At 38.3% G+C, this 16,874-nt stretch overlaps 1 protein-coding gene across 3 annotated transcripts in view; it reads right to left on the reverse strand.

The window, feature by feature from the left end:
• Nucleotides 1-16,874, reverse strand: part of LOC136039950 (E3 ubiquitin-protein ligase parkin-like) — a 71,718-nt gene that overhangs the window by 18,597 nt on the left and 36,247 nt on the right. For 2 of the 3 annotated variants that reach the window (XM_065723961.1, XM_065723980.1), the window contains exons 3-4: nt 14,799-14,975; nt 1,352-1,496 (exon numbers count right to left, since the gene is read on the reverse strand). In XM_065723961.1, coding sequence (XP_065580033.1) covers nt 1,352-1,496; nt 14,799-14,975 — 322 coding nt within the window. The remainder of the gene's footprint in view (nt 1-1,351; nt 1,497-14,798; nt 14,976-16,874) is intronic. The other variant, XM_065723970.1, reaches the window with a different exon arrangement.

Here is a 16,874-nt window from a genome sequence, read left to right on the forward strand (position 1 = left end):
GCTTTTTTCAAATAATGCTAGAAAACCCAGCGCCCCCTTCATTGAAATCCTTTTTCCCCATGACAAGTTTCTCCATGGAAATCCTCCCACGTATCCCTCCCCCCTCAAATCACCCCTAAACAAAAAAAGTCCTCCTGAAAACGTCTGTACAACACTTCCCAGTAACCATTACTATATGTAAACACAGGTCAAAGTTTGTAACTTGCAGTCCCTCCCACGGGGACTGCGGGGGAGTAAGTCGTACCTAAAGACATAGTTATTAGGTTTTTCGACTATGGTGAATAAAATGGCTATCTCAGAATTTTGATCCGGTGACTTTGGGAAAAAATGAGCGTGGGAGGGGGCCTAGATGCCCTCCAATTCTTTGGTCACTTAAAAAGGGCACTGGAACTTTTATTTTGCGTTAAAATGAGCCCTCTCGCGACATTCTAGGACCACTCAGTCGATACGATCACCCCTGGGGAAAAAAACAACAAAAAAACAAACAAAAAAACAAATAAACCCGCATCCGTGATCTGTCTTCTGGCAAAAAATGCGAAATTCCACATTTTTGTAGATAGGAGCTTGAAAATTCTATAATATGGTTCTCTGATACGCTAAATCTGATGGAGTGATTTTTGTTAAAATTGTATGACTTTTACGGGGTGTTTCCCCCTATTTTCTGAAATGAGGCAAATTTTCTCAGGCTCGTAACTTTTGATGGGTATAACTGATCTTGATTAAACTTATATATTTAAAATCAGCATTAAAATGCGATTCTTTTGATGTGACTATTGGTATCAAAATTCCATTTTTTAGAGTTTCGATTAGTATTGAGCCGGGTCGTTCCGTGCTACAGTTCGTTGCAAAGTACTGTTTGATACTAAACCTAAATTCATTCTATTTTCAAGGGTCCATTCCTTGTAGAACACCTGTAGCAAGAGTAGCTTTAAACATTTGTATTCTAAGATTTCACGTTTTCGGCAAACTTTTCACTCGAGTGCATTGTGGAAAGAAAAACAGTATAGTTCACACCACTTGAACGACTATCGTCGGCAAATTTTGTTCCTTGATAAAATAAGGTTTTCAATGATTGAAAACTGACTATCGGTTACTAGTCAAATGAAAGTCAAACTTGCAGGTATACATCATCAATAAATTTCCCGAATATTCAGCTTTGTAGCTTTCTTAATAGACACCCCAATTGAATGAAGCATTTTTCCTTTTTTTTCGGTGAATAAGGTGAACTTATCGCTACATTCTAAGCATCTGGCAATTAAGCATATTTTTGAATATAATAGACATATGCAATGAAACAGATAATACAATAGCAGGCATGACATACTTATCTGACATTTAAGGAATTATTTACCTTATCTCAGTACAAGCTAAACATGAAACATCTTTCGTATTTGTCCTTAAAAGCGGCAAAACAACAGACCTGTCGTTTTCACTCACATAAGGATGCTCTGCACACTTAAAGAAGAATTCGGCAAAGGCATCACGACAGTCATTTCCTAAAAACAAAATAGGAAATAACAATGTGATGGCTATTCAAAAGAATTGTAAAACCTGGGAAGGAAAAACTCTCTCACACTTCCATTTTAGGTTCACATTAGTGTAATAATATCTTATGAGACAAAAGAACAATGCGGAGTATGATAAAATACAATGCTATGACTTGATGATATAGATCACCTAACACTAATGTTACAGTCACCGTTTTCTTTACTTAAACTTAACAGAACTGAAAATATCATAAAATAAAATTCCTAAGTAAAATTTAGAATACAAAAATATTAGGGTCTTACGGTTTCTTCGTTCCAGTTCTTCCCAAAACAAAACTATGATAAAAAAAAAAAATGCAAAGATTAACATTGAAAGAAGAGTTCTAATAATTGCAAGACCCATAAAGATGCCTTTAGAAGATACATATGCAATTATTACAGATAATAAAACAGGAATATGCAAAGTTGAGGAAAGACTAAGGGAAGCAGAATATGCAGAAACATTATTTGTGACATTTCTGAAGAAGCATTCGTGAGGGCCGAAGGTAATTTACCCCCCCCCTCCCACAGAGGTCTTGTGTTGAAAAATTTAAATTGACATTTTGACAAGTCTGTCTATTTCCATTTTTGGTCAGATAAATGTAACATAATTCCCTTTTTACTGCTTTAAAATGTGAATTTAACGAATTATCGCGGCTTTAAAGACCTTATTCTCTTTCTTTGATTCTATTGATAGATTCGTGCGAAATCAGTCCGCCACCCATCTCAAAATAGTAAAACTTAAGATTATTTGTCTAATTTATTTGATTCCCACTTTCAAACCCAATTGTTTGCCTATCTGAGAAAATTTGGTTTTTTTATAAGTTTATTTGTCTATTTGAAGTTTTTGGTCAGAAACTACTATGACTACTAACAACAAATTGCAGCACCATGCCGCCTGAGGCCGACACGGCTACGCACGCTCCTTCTGCATCCCAATCTATTCAAAGCCTCCCTTTTTAAACCCTCCCAGGAAGTTTGTATTCCCCTTAAATCTTTCTCTGCGCTATCCTTCCACCCCAACCGCGGATGTTCTGCTTTCTGCTTAGCCTTACATGGCTGGCCGAAATGGACAATCTTCGGGAATTTGTCATCCTTCATTCGCAGAACACGCCTTAACCACTTCAACCTTTCTATCATTATAGCCCAAGAAAGAATTTAACCCCATTTTTCGCACAGCCGACTGAGTGAAATACGGTCAGTCAGTCGGGTACCCAAAAGAATCTGTAGGCATTTTCTCTGGAAAACATCTAGCAAATTCCGCGGATAGGGCATGGACGGTCTGTTTGTCGGAGCGTCCATGCTTCAGAACCATATTTGACCGCTGTCATCACTTTAACTTCTAATATACTAATCTTGATTCGCAGATTTACATTCCTATTCTTCCGAATTTTTCAATCAACTGTGAAAATCAACTGTGAAAAAACAAACAAAAAGAGTCTTGGCTGTTCTACTTTTTACATCTTCACGGCTCCCACCACCTTTTCTAAATAATACTACCAAGGTAAATGATGCTGTCCATTTAATCGATCCTTTCGTTACCCAGCATCACCTTTTTATCTTCGCTTATTCCAAGCCTTAGCGACTTACACTTCATAACATTAATTTTCAAACCTATTCTAGCACCCTGAACTGCAAAATCTCAAGAAGTTCATTCATTTTACTCACACTTCCATCTAGGAAGCTTAAATCATCGGCATAGTTTAAGTCAAGGGAAGTTCATTTTCCCCATTTGATTCCGTATTCTCCCGTTGCCTTTCCTGTGCTCTTTAACAGAAATTTCCTCAAAATGTTCCATAAAATGGGAAAAGAAAACAATCCTGCTTAATTCGTTGTTTAATACAAGACCAGCTACTAACCTTGTTTCCTGCCTTAACTTAAGCAGTGTTATTCTCGTATGTAACACTAATTACTTTAATATATTTGTCTGGTATATCATACATGGATGGGCCCGTCGCTAAAGCTCTTCTATCAGATGAAGCGATCACTTACTCATAATCTACAAAACTGAGGACCAAAGGTGTTTTATGAGTCAGGCACATCTCAATTATTAATCTAAGAGTGAAAATTCAGTCGACGCATCCTCTACCCTTCCTAAAATTGCACTGTTCTTCTCTTAATACTTTTTCTACGCATCTCTGATTGTAAAAAGCATTATCATACTAAGTAATTAGCTACAAACAGAAACCAGACTAATGCCTCTATAATTAACACACTCACTCTTATTCATCTTTCTTATACAGGGGTTTAATTAGGGTTTTCCTAAAATAGCTAGGTACTTCCCATTTTTTTTTTTAAATCATATGTATTATCTTCAGTAACTTATTTCTAACCTCATTTTCACGGTATTTAAGAAACTCACTAACCACACTATCAAAACCTGGAGCCTTATTATTTTTAATCCTTTTAGTGCTGTCACTAATTCTCCTCACAAAATAAATCTTCCTTCACATCCAAGGTGTCTAGATCTTTTTCTTTTTCCTCTATATATTTTCCTGTAACTCTATCCCGAATTAGCACATTTTCAAAATCTAAATTAATCACCGTTTTGCTGCTTTGAAATGCGTGTTTGAGCAATTATTATCACCCTAAAGATTTTTTTTCTTTCTATTTTCTCTTGACAGATTCGTCCCGAATCAGTACGCCCCCATTTTCAAGACGTATGAAAACAAGAAAGGACATAATAAATCAAAAGAGAAAACCCAAATAGGTGAAAAACGAGGATTTTGTCCCATTCTCCCATTCTCAAGAAGTGGTAAAATTAAAGAATTTGTTTAAAGTGATTTGATTCCCGCCTTCATTTGCCAATTGTTTTCCGTGAAATTAATATCATTTTTTCCTACCATGTTTCTGCCAAATTATGCGGGCTTTCTTTTCTCTGTTAGTTTCAGAATCCTGAATATTGGACTGCTGCTTCATTATGTCTGAAGCCCCCCTCATCAGTGTTACCATGCTGAAACAAAAACGTATCCTAAATACTGCAGAAAATCCAATATTTTAATATACTTAACAGTCTGATTTGAATGTTGAAAAAATCATGTTCATAAAAAATGAATGTTTAAAAAAGATAAATGTTGAAAAAATCACCGATTGCTGCTTTAAGTTGTGCATTTGAGTAACTACTGTGACTGTAAAGACTATTTTCCAGGCAAGTTCATGAGAAATCAATTAGCTTCCCTTTTCAAGAATTAGTAGCATTGAAGATTTTTATTTAATTTATTTACAGCATTAACAGTTATTACTTTATTCTAGGCGGAATAGAGAGTTAAGACCTTTCTTAAAAATTTATCCTTAGAAAAATCCTTTGCGTTTTTCCATCACGGTAAGAAAAAAAAATTCGGCAATTCATTTTAAGTCCCGTCGTTTATTTTTCCATCTAAATAGATATTTTGTTCCTCCAATTCGTTTCAACCAAATTTTGAAAGTTTTATAATCTCCATTACCTATACGAATCCTTTATACAGACTAGTGCTGTACTACGGATGTAACCAGATTCCCTAAAATCAACATTTATTATCCAACCCTCACAAAAAAATAAACCTGATAAACATTAGAGGAAGTCCAGGCCATGGTCCTCAAAAGCCGTAAAAACCAAGAATTAAACTTTCAGATGTAGAATGTAAAAATTGATCGCAGAGGTAGTCTCTATTTTCACAGCCGAATTTAAAAGATATACCCCTCCCCGGCTTCCTTAAAAAAAAACACAGTTGACAGGCAGGCATTTGTCATGCTTACGAATAGACGCAAAATGCCAGGAAAATTTGCCGTTGGAAATTGTCTGAATAAAGGCCCAATCACAAGAAGATTTTACGAATACCGAGATTTAACTAACACTAATTTTGGAAATCAGTTGAAACAAAAGCCACAGTGTAGATTAAATTAGTTTCCGGAACTGGACCGAGACAACAAGTTTTCTTCATCTTTTTGGACATAGCTGATATGAAACCCTCTGCAACACTAAACAACCAAAATTTTGCATAGAATTTTCTGATTGGTTAATTCCAGTCCTGTAGTGGTACAGTGAGTCTGATCTCAACCTGGTAATACAGGGTGGCCAAATTTGATTCCGGTGACGAAATCATGGGAAAGTATCTCCATATTAATCTAAATAAAAAGAGGAAGAAGAAGAAGATTGGCTAATTCCTGGACCTTATCTAGATCCTTGTTGTCTAAGCCAAGGAACTGTAAGAATCCTGTATAATGTTTTCGGCAAAGACAGTTCCATTGGTTTACTTTTTGTTTCAGTCCGACGCCGATTTAAGGGGTTTCAGTTTAATTATTTTTGTTTATTATGGGCCGTGGTTCTTCCTCTACTAAATTGCAATCAGTTCACTGATTGCTAAATTGCATCAATTGCATTACAGTTTACTAAATCGCAAGTTCAATCCTACATGTAAATGTACCAGTGATCGCTTCTATATGTGAAGTACCAGTGGTCAGTTCTATATATGAATCATTCGACAGTAATGTTTCAAAACGCATTTATCATTTTCGGTTACTACGAGCAATGACTCAGCCTAACCCTAATCTATTTAAAGGCCGAATGTCGCACACGGGAAAAAGCCTTAGGATTTTTCTTAACAGGTACTAGTAAAGAACGAACTACGTTCGTCTTGGTATATTTAGTAGAGGCAAATGGAGGTTTGACCCGAAACAAATTGCAACAGAAATGATTCTTACACCATCTTGTAGAGAAAAAAAACTGAACAACATATCCATTTTCGAATATTCTGAGTCGACGCAAAATAACCGTGTTTTGGCTTTTAATGCGATTTTTTTTTACGTTTTCCGAAAAAAATATAATTTTAGTATCCGACCGTTTTTCTTGAAATGAAGTATGATTCTGATCCAGAATGACAAGCTGAGACAGAAAATGAAGTCAGATTGGGTGTCTGGTGCAAAACAAAAAAGTTTCACTATCATCAATATGCGTTGCGGTAATTTTTGTAAAGACAATCAATCGGCACTTGTTATTCAACAAATGATCGGTTTTTCGTAAAAATAACTGAACTAGGCACTAGTATAAGATACTTCGAAGGCTACGTAATGCAATAAAAATGAAAATCGTCACATTCATCACTCAGTGTTTTAAAAATTTCAAAGTTTATTCCCAAGATTTGACTGAGAAATCAATTAGACGAAGACCTCAAGTAATGCCAAAAAGTCGAGTAGAAAACTAGTTCCGGTCAGTGACGGTCATAACCTTTATTTAAATTCGCCATCTACCCCGAGAAAAAAATTTATTCGAAATTCCGCCATCTAAGAGTCGAGTAATACTTTCCGGTGAATCTGCTAGTGTTCTGATGAATGATTAGCGCAGGTAAGAAGTCGGTTTTTATAATGGTGGTTCGGAACTGAATACTTTAAAAGTTTAAAGGACAAATTATTGTACTTTACTGCTTTGCGTCAAATTCTTGGATGTTTCAGGTCAGTTTAAGTTATTTGTTTTTTTTTTTTTTTTTTTTTTTTTACAGCGACATCTATTGAGAAGACAATCGTCCCCTGAATTACACCTTGTGGAAAGCCATGAAAATGGTCAAAGCGGCTTCACCAGGAAGTGCACTTTCAAAAGTCGTCCTGAAACTTGGCGGATTCCATACCATGATGAGTTTTCTTGGAGCAGTGGGTTACATCATGGATGGGTCAGGACTCAGAGAGGTTCTTGAACACGTGCATGCGCCCAATACTGTTCCCCACCTTCTCAGCGGAAAAGCGATCGCTAGAGCAGTACGTGGACATTTACTTATTGACGCTGCGCTACACGCCATTCTGCTTTCTGAGGTTTTTGCCGACAACCAAGCTAGTGTTGATGAGCCAAGACTACAATCCGAAGAAATTGTGGAACTCAGAAACCTATACGAGAAACTGATGAATAAGGAAGTAGTTGCTGAGGTTGCAGAAGGCAATCCTTCCTTAGAAAAAATACAGGAATTCATCAGCAGCAAGAGAAAAGAACTGCTCCAGTGTCGAACATCAAAGCTTTGGTTCCAGTGTTTGGACATGGTTGCGATTCTACGAAACTTTGTAAAAGGAGAACGATCTGGAACATGGGAGATCCATTTGAAGTCTACCTCAGACATGTTACCTTACCTGGCGGCTGCAGGACACAACCACTATACGAAATCATGCCATCTTTACCTCCAGCGAATGGACAAGCTCGAAGATACCCATCCTACGGTCTACCAGGCTTTCCAGAGTGGCATGCATGTAGTAAGACGTTCTGATAGATTCTGGGCTGGACTCTCCACAGATCTTGTTATTGAACAGGAGCTTATGCGCTCTCTTAAAACCTCTGGTGGTTTACCAACGGCAGCGGCATGACAGAGGCTCAGAGGTCCTTATGGGTTTTGTCGCGACCAGTCTACTCTACAGTAAACCTTCTGATGGAACGTATCTCACAAATTCTGTACGTTACAAGCGATCAGCACAAGGAGATGTCAGAGCCGATGCAACTGAGAGACTGCAAAGATACACAGACGATTATCGAGTTTCTGGAAAGGGGTTCACCATTTGAGGGAGATGTTCAGTTAAGAAGCATAGGAAATGGTCTAACTGCCTATCCGTCTGCCAACGTTGATTCTGCCAAAGATGATGGCCTAAAAGTCATTGACGCCATGTCTGGACAGCTGGTCTCTGACTTTGTGTTTCGACGAAAACAACAGGCAATCCAGATGACGACCAAGCAAAGTCCAAGCGGAGACTGCAAACGACTAGACCCGACTCTTCTTTTTCAGAGGTTTATCATGATCGCGAAAAGGATCAATCTTACGGAAACTGAGTACTTTCAACACGAACTGTGTTCCTACCCAGCGTCACTTTTTGACAGCTCCTGCATGCTCCGGACTGCGAACAAACCAGAACATGCGAAGGCCATAGCCCAGGCGTGCAACCTTGAGAAGCATTCATTTCCCCTCCCCGAAGGCACTCGATATATCCTAGACGAATGAGCTCTGCTGCACAGGATACCATGGACAAAAAATGAAAGATACCTGGAGATTCTAGACCATTATGCAACTTACGTGACAGGAAAGTACCCTTCTGCCACTATCGTTTTCGACGGCTACGATGGTGGGGCTTCCATAAAAGATATGGCTCACTCGCAGAGGAGTTGTACAGTTGGCCGTGAGATCTTCTTCACAGCAGATATGCAGCTCAAGGTGAAGAAAGAAGAGTTCTTATCTTGCAAGAAAAACAAAGCCAGGTTCATCTGCGCTTTGGCTGATCATCTCCGTGCAAAGGGTGTCTCTGTCTCCCAGGCATCAGGTGACGCAGATGTCCTGATTGTGGAAGCTGCTGTTGCCTCTTCACGGTATCATGACACTGCCGTAGTTGGGGACGATACCGATCTATTGGTTGGTTCTCTTATGCTACCACTGTGACTTGTCAAGCAAGAAACTATTCTTCGCACCTGAGCCAAAGTCGAATAAAGCTCCCCGAATATGGGACATACACACCCTGAAAGAGAAGCTGGAACAAGATACTTGTCATCTGATTCTTTTTGCTCACGCCCTGTTAGGCTGTGACTCTACTTAGCGAGTCCACGGTGTGGGAAAAGGTCTTGCACTGAAGAGACTGATAGAAGACAATGATTTCCGAAAATCAGCTGCAGTGTTCATGCAGAAGTCCGCTTCGAAGGAGGAAATCAAGACCGCTGGTGAAGACGCCCTGCTGATCATATACGGTTCGTCGAAAGGAACAAACTTGAACAAACTCCGCAGAGAAGTTTTTGAAAAGAAAGTGACAACGGCAAACTCTTTTGTTCACCCAGAACATCTGCCACCAACTTCTGATGCAGCCAAGTTTCATAGCTATAGAGTTTTTTATCAAGTTCAGGTATGGACCGGGGAGCCTGATCCGGAACTGAAAGCCGAGGAATGGGGATGGAAGAATAAAGATGACTTCTTGTACCCATTAACAACTGACCTCCCACCAGCCCCGCGTATGCTCCTAAAGATTGTGAAGTGCTCCTGTCGTGTACAGTGTAGTTCAGCGAGGTGTAGCTGCTTTAAAAACGGCTTAGTTTGTACTCCAGCATGCAGAACCTGCAAGGGAACAATGAGTTCCAACTCCCCAAAAATCGACAGCAACAATGATGAAGAGAACCTAGAACCCTAGTCGTTAATCCATTCCAAATGAAGAAGTTGTGAAACTAGTCGGAATCTGATTCTCTATTTTGTATTTTTTATAAGATTGATTCTATTTAATAGACTGTGAAGATTAGACACTATGGGTTGACCCTAAATAGTATACGAAGAGTGTTTTAAGTGTGATTTACGATACTGACCACTGAAAACCAGTTCGGTTTGTAATTCACTTTCCCTAATTATTTTCTAAAAAAATGTTAATCATTCATTAATGATTACGATTTTTTTTTCTGGTTCAGTGAACAACCTATTTGATTCTATTTTCGGTCTCAGCTCGTGATTCTACGTCAGAACCACACTTTCATTCAAGAAAATCGGGCTACAACGAAAATTGTATTTTTTAGGCGAAAAAAGACGAAAAAAATACAGTTACATTTTTTATGGTGCTTCTTACGCTAAATCTGACTTCGTTTTCGGTCTCGCCATGTTATTTTGGGTTAGAATCATACTTCAGTTCAAGAAAAACCGATGTACACATAAATTGCGATTTTTATTCGAATAACGGAAAAAATAGCATTAAAAGCCAAAAAACGGTTATTTTGCGTCGACTCAGAATATGCGAAAAAGGATATGTTGTTCAGTTTTTTTTCTCTAAAAGATGGTGTAAAAATCATTTGTGTTGCAATTTGTTTCGGGTCGACCTCTTTTTGGAGCTCATTTTCCTGTACTAATTAATCTTATTTTCTTTAGGTATTCAATTGATCTTCTGTATCATGTTGCAGTCTCTAATTTCCTCCCCAGAATATCGCCTTGTTCTCGTCTTTACGTCATTTATATTTGCAGCCTATGGTTGTGACGTTATTCGTCATATTGAAAATAAAAATGCAGTTTATTTGTCATAAAAGTCGTTTTATTTTAAAGATCGTATTTTGTTAATAGGTACTCGATATAAAAGTTTCCTTTAAAATGACCCCTTAAACAGCTTTCATTGATGTTCCAGGGCATATTCGATTCTGCTGATGAGATAATGCGAAAGCGTCTCTACACTAATCCAAACAAGAAGAAGATGAAGAATAAATAATAAGCAGAATAGTGAATAAGAACCTACTAAAATATGCTAGTGAGCTAGTGAGTAATGGAGCTAGTGAGAGTTCAAGAACATTTGCACGACAAGAGAAACAAGGACCACACGAGCCAAAGACAAATACAAGCACATAGAATTGTTACAGTATTATTTGATCTCAGTGTTTAAATCAGCCATTGCGAATGTTGAAATCCGATCACTAGCATTAGTTAATGCCGGGTTCTGGAACAGGCTGAATTCCGGTGTTAGTGAAAGATCATTGTGGATGTAGACCTTTTAAAGAAAGATAAAATTATAACCCAGCCCTACCCACTAGGGAACAATAACAAAAGCAAGTGTGTATGTAAACTATACATAGGACCATAATTAAACTTAGAACTCTGGCTTTTTGTACATTCCTTTACTGTCGAAATATTCTTCGTTTTCAAACAATTTTCAGTTTATTGATTTGTTTTTCGTACGCAAAACCTCGATCACTCTTTGCCTGGTAGTACAACCGGCGAAGGTGTTATGTTCAATTTCTACATAACAAATTGTTTTAACTGTAAGAGCATTGAATAGACAGTGTTATGCTTAACAATTGGTAAAAGATTACATTTTTCTTTACTTAAAAACTAACCTTTCGTTAGCTTTTATATACCAAGCTATTGACATATTTAAAGTCATCTACTAATTTTTACCAAAAGGTCAATCAAATCTATAGTTATCATGCTTCCTTATTTAATTTTTTTTTTTGTGTACTGGTAAATTCCTTTCTTAAGAAGATTTGAAAAGGTTTCATTAAACTTAAGGCGGTTTAGCCAAAATTGAGTTGAGCTGTTTAACACCAGGATTGGAGCTTTGGCAGTTTGACATTAACAGCTTATAAATTACGGTCAGTTTATACTCAAGTTCCACTGACAGAATATAGCTTATGGCTCTTGTCGGAAGTCCGACGAAGAGAACGATGGAATCAGATACCTCCAGGTTGACCTACCGCTTCCCAAGCTCGCGGCTTCTTCCACTGGGATGAGGGCTTTGGCGAGGAGTTCGTTTCCACCTAGGCTTTGAATTTCCACCCAGTATCCTTCCACGATTTCTCGAAGATGTTTTATCTAAGCGACTCGACGTTGGTGAGAACAGATTTAGCGGCTGGCTACGTCTTTGCTCGATACAGCAGCACGGTGCTGACTGAATCGTTTTAAATACGCATTTTAGTAGGGCAGCTTATAACTGATTTTCACCAAATGCTATTCAGCCTCCTAACAAATGCTGACGCTTTGGCTATTCGAGATGTAAGCTCTTTCGTGATCGGACCATTCCTCGACAGTTCGGACTCCAGGTAAGTAAAGCCTTCAACAAAATCTATTGTGTTGCTCCCGATGTTGACTTCTTTTACAGTAGATAGTGACATGATGGACTCGATAAGCATAATAATGGTTTTCTACCAGTTGATCTGCAGGCAAACTTTCGAGACTTCTTCTGAAAGCATATGAAGAGCTCCAGTGACTTCTTAGACTGTGCCAGAGACTAAGACTATGTTATCAGGGAAGCGAGTATCAATAAGTACCCGGTCTCCAAACTGAAGAACTGAATCAAAGATGATACGTTGTGGAAGTCGTGATGCAGTTTATCATGCAGTTGAAGAGCTAAGGAGCAGTGGCGTAACCTTGCAAGACGCCCGTCTTCACTAAGAATGTAGGGCTGTGTGTTCCACTGACTTGCATGCAGTTCTCCATACCACCAAACAGCTTTTCGAAAAGTGAGCTATATTTATGGAGTAGACCTGCAGTTGTAGCATCAGTAAGAGCGAACCCTGGTGTATAAAATCAAAATTTGTCTTGACGTCTCTAAATGCTTTTGATAGTAAATTCTTCCCCAGACTTCCCCCATAATTTTTTGGCTAGATTGCCAGTTTCTACTAGCACCACTGGAAAGAATTTTTTCATGATTGACAAAATCCCTTAAAAATCAACGAAAGGAATGAAAATTCCTTGAATGGATCAAGGAAACTGAATTTCATTTTGTAGAATAAAATCATAGAACCTTGCTTCATTGAATGTAAATTTCTATTACCAAATAAAAAGCTAAAATTGTATATTTTCTATACAAGGGTTAGATTCGCAGCTGTGTCATCACTCTGTGGGAAGTCCAAATCTTTGGTGTTATTCAGTTTACCATAATCATTTGTGACAATTTGACTGGGATCATAGAGTTGGTAAATGAAAAAACAGCAGCAACTTCAACAACAGCCAACTTCACGCATCTTTAAAGTAGCTATTCACAATGCTTAACATTTATGCTAGCGTTAAGAAAAATCAATCAAATAAGGAAGAATCGCCATTTGAAGCTGAATTAGAAATGGTTACTATTATTTTGGTTAATACAAATGGTAAACAAATCTGCAAAAATCCTGAAAAATAGCCTAAAATATCCCAAAAATAGCGTTGGACGAAATGAAAAGCGCACTATCGATATCTCCGAAACCAAAAACCCAATTTTGTTGGATTACGGCCCCCCACCTTGAATAACAAGGAAAACCACTTTTTCGCATGGGAAGCAGTGATGAGTCATCTTTTTTTTTATTCTCCTTCCTCTCTTTGATTCCTTTTTTGTCGCCACTAGAGGTACAATGATCATGCATTCTCCTATCATGCTTAAAAAAAAAAAATCCCAAATGTCGCCGACGTGCATCAGATGCTTTTGTAAACTTACTCAGCGGGATATCGTTATTATAATTAGTAGGCATGTATACGATTCACTCAGTTCCCAGAGCTACTGCAATAATTTTATTGTAGTAGCTCAATATAAAAAGTACAATAATTTTATTTTCGTAGCAGCTCCCAGAGCTGCTACGAAAATAATGATAGCTTTGGTGATAGTTCTTTTCTGATAGTTATATATATTTCAACAGCATAATTTACATAATTTCCACCCCTCCCAAGTGGTCGTATCGGTTTTAGTATCTATGACGAATGCAAAATCACACAAGATGACAAATGACTCTAGACAGCTAAGGGAAAAGGCATTGAAAAAGGAGCATTAAAATCACATTGAATAAATAGCAAAACGTTGCACAACGATATCTGCGGCAACAAGACAAAGCAAAATTACAATGAAAAGAAAAACATGTAGTTCGGTTTGCGTTTCGTCAGCGCATACAATTTGAGCCCTTTTTTGATGTCATGACGTCACCACAGGTTCGAGACAGCCACCCAGTGAAAAATACGAATTCTTTCTTAAAGAAGGAGGCTTCGCCACCGGGCCCCGTCACTCGGCACGCGGCAGACTTCTACATATGGATTCTCATTGTTGCTTGTCTTCCAACCGCAGACAATTTGAGTCTTTTCTAGATGCCATGACGTCACCACAGGTTTAATACAGCCATCCTATGAAAAATACGAATTCTTCCTTAAAGAAGACCGATTCGCCGCTAGGCCCCACCACTCGGCACGCGGCAGGCTTCTATATAGGGATTCTCATTGTCGCTTGTCTTCTAACTGCAGACAATTTGAGCCTTTTCTTGATGTCATGACATCACCAAAGGTTCGATACATCCACCCTGTGAAAATTAGCACCTTTTTAAAATTACTTTGTTTTTTAACAGAAGCTGACGCAGCATCAGGCTCTTGGCTAACGCCCTTATAACTCTTATCTCATTTGAGAGTTCACGTTGTTGATTCTCACCCTTTGTGAATTTAATCTATTAGGGGTCTTATCTTGGTTTTATCACGTTTGTTCTCAAATATATTTATTATTCAAGCAAGTCAGATTCCTTACAATGATTTCTACTAGGTCTCAAACTTTTGGTTTTCTTTTTTACGGTTTTTGAATTGCTGTAACCCCTTGTAATGATGTATAGAAAAGTGACCTCGCTGACATGAATCTTTTTCGAAAATTAAGGCTCTTAATGAGTTTTCTCAGACTTCTGACCTATCTACATTGTTTTTTGTTTTTTTGCAAAAATATTCCAGAATGCCAATTTTCCCGAAAAAATATGGAAGCATCTTCGAGAAAAAGAACATTGTAGTAGTAGTAGTTGTTGTCTTTAGAAAATAGCAGATAGTTTTACAGAAATAAAGCAATAAAAACTAGCAGTCAAGCAGCACAGTGTGAAACAGTTACCTTCACATGTCCCTGGAATTTGCTGCGGAGTTAAGACATCTTTCCATCCACAGGGGTCCCTTGAAACGGTAAAGGCACCATCTTGACAAACAGAACAACAAACTCGAAGTTTTCCTACTTTTATGCCGCTGCATGTAGAACAGTATACATAAAAATGAACTCGTCGAATTTTAGCAGCTAGTAACAAAAAATAAAAATAAAATATAATTCTTTACATTGGAAAATTAACAGTTAGATTTAAAAGTAAATTGAGTTGAGACAACAAAGCACAAATTTCAATTCCAATACAGGCAAATCAATGATGCGATTTTGTTGATTATGTTTGAACAAAAAACTGTAAACAGCTTTAAAGAAGAAGGCTAAAAATAACTGAAGAGCACACGAATGCAGTTTTCTGTTTAGATAATATTATCGACGTTGTTCGGGGTTTGATATTAATCCATATCACGAATTAAGACTTGTAATATTTTCGATTTGGCCTCTACTTCACATTTAAGATGATCCGTTCTTACGGTATGATTCCAAGAAATAAAAGAGCTAAGAGCTCATATGGCACTTGTGATGAGAGATCGGATCTAGTCCGGTTATGCCAATCACGCCTCTAGAACTTGTGCTTATTCTTGAACTCGCCAAAGCACTAGAAACCTCCCCAACTTCCCCAAAGAGATCAGATCTGGTCTGGGTATGTCAATCACTTATCTAGAACTTGTGCTTATTCTTCCCATCAAGTTTCATCCCGATTTCTCCATTCGAAGCGTTTTCCAAGATTTTCAGTTTCCAAGATTTCCGTTTCCCCTTCCACCCCCCAATGTCCCTGGATCCGATCCGAATTGAAAAAGGAGCCTCTGAGACATGAGGTATTTCTATAGATCAAGTTTCATTAAGATCCAATCACCCATTCCTAACATAAACATACCTCAATTTTCACGATTTCCCCTCCCTACAGCCCCCCCCAGATGGTCGAATCGGGGAAACGACTGTCATCAAGTCAATTTGTGCAGGTCCCTGACAAGCCAACTAATTTTCATAGTCCTAGCACGTCCAGAAGCACCTAACTTGGTAAATCACTGGAAATCCCCTCCCCAAAGAGAGCGGACCTGGGCCGGTGATGTTAATCACGTATCTAGGACTTGTACTTATTCTTCCCACCAAGTTTCATCCCGATATCTCCCCTCAAAGCGTTTTCCTACATTTCCAGTTTCTCCCTCCAACTCCCCCAATTTCACCGGATTCGGTCGGGATTGGGAATAAGAGCTCTGAGATACGAGGTCCTTCTAAAAATGAAATTTAATTAAGATCCGATAACCCGTTCGTAAGTTAAAAATACCTCATTTTTTCTAATTTTTCCTAATTAATCGTCCTTCCACTACCCCCCAGATAAACGAGTTGGGGAAGGAACTATTTCTAATTTAATCTGGTGCGGTCCCTTATACGTCTGCCAACTTTCAGCGATCGCTATATTGATCACGTATCTAGTTTCGGATCTTCTTCATGTAAAAATTGGGGTGGTCCAGGATTCGAGCCTGAGACCTCTCGCACTCTAAGCGAGGATCATATCCCTAGACCAGCAAGCGTAATTTAAGAAGAATAATCATTTGTTTTATCGGCATAAAAAATATCTTCTCAACTATCTCGTTCCCTTGCTCCCCCTCAGATGGTCGAATCGGGGAAGAGACTTTATAATTTAATTGGGATCTCCTCCCTGATACGCCTGCCAACTTTCATCGTCCTAGCTTATCTGGAAATGCCCGAACGAGCAAGACCGGGATCGACAGACATACAGACAGACCGACGGACAGAAATTGCGATCGTTATATGTCACTTGGGAAATACCAAGTGCCATAAAAAGGGCAGAAAATCTACATCTTAGAATCCTAAACCGACTCAACAGAAAATTATATTGAAATTAACTTATAGGCAGCCTAAATATAAAAAAATTCTCATTCCATGTTTACTACATTAGGCCAGTCCGCAAAATATGTTTTTAGAATGTTGATACGAGGGAATGTTGTTTTTATAACCCAAGGAAAAGCTTAGTTTCACAAGACATACTGAAGCTCAAACTTTAAGAGCTAG

The sequence above is a fragment of the Artemia franciscana genome, chromosome 2, assembly GCF_032884065.1.
Source record: "Artemia franciscana chromosome 2, ASM3288406v1, whole genome shotgun sequence".
Taxonomy (NCBI): Eukaryota; Metazoa; Arthropoda; class Branchiopoda; order Anostraca; family Artemiidae; genus Artemia; species Artemia franciscana.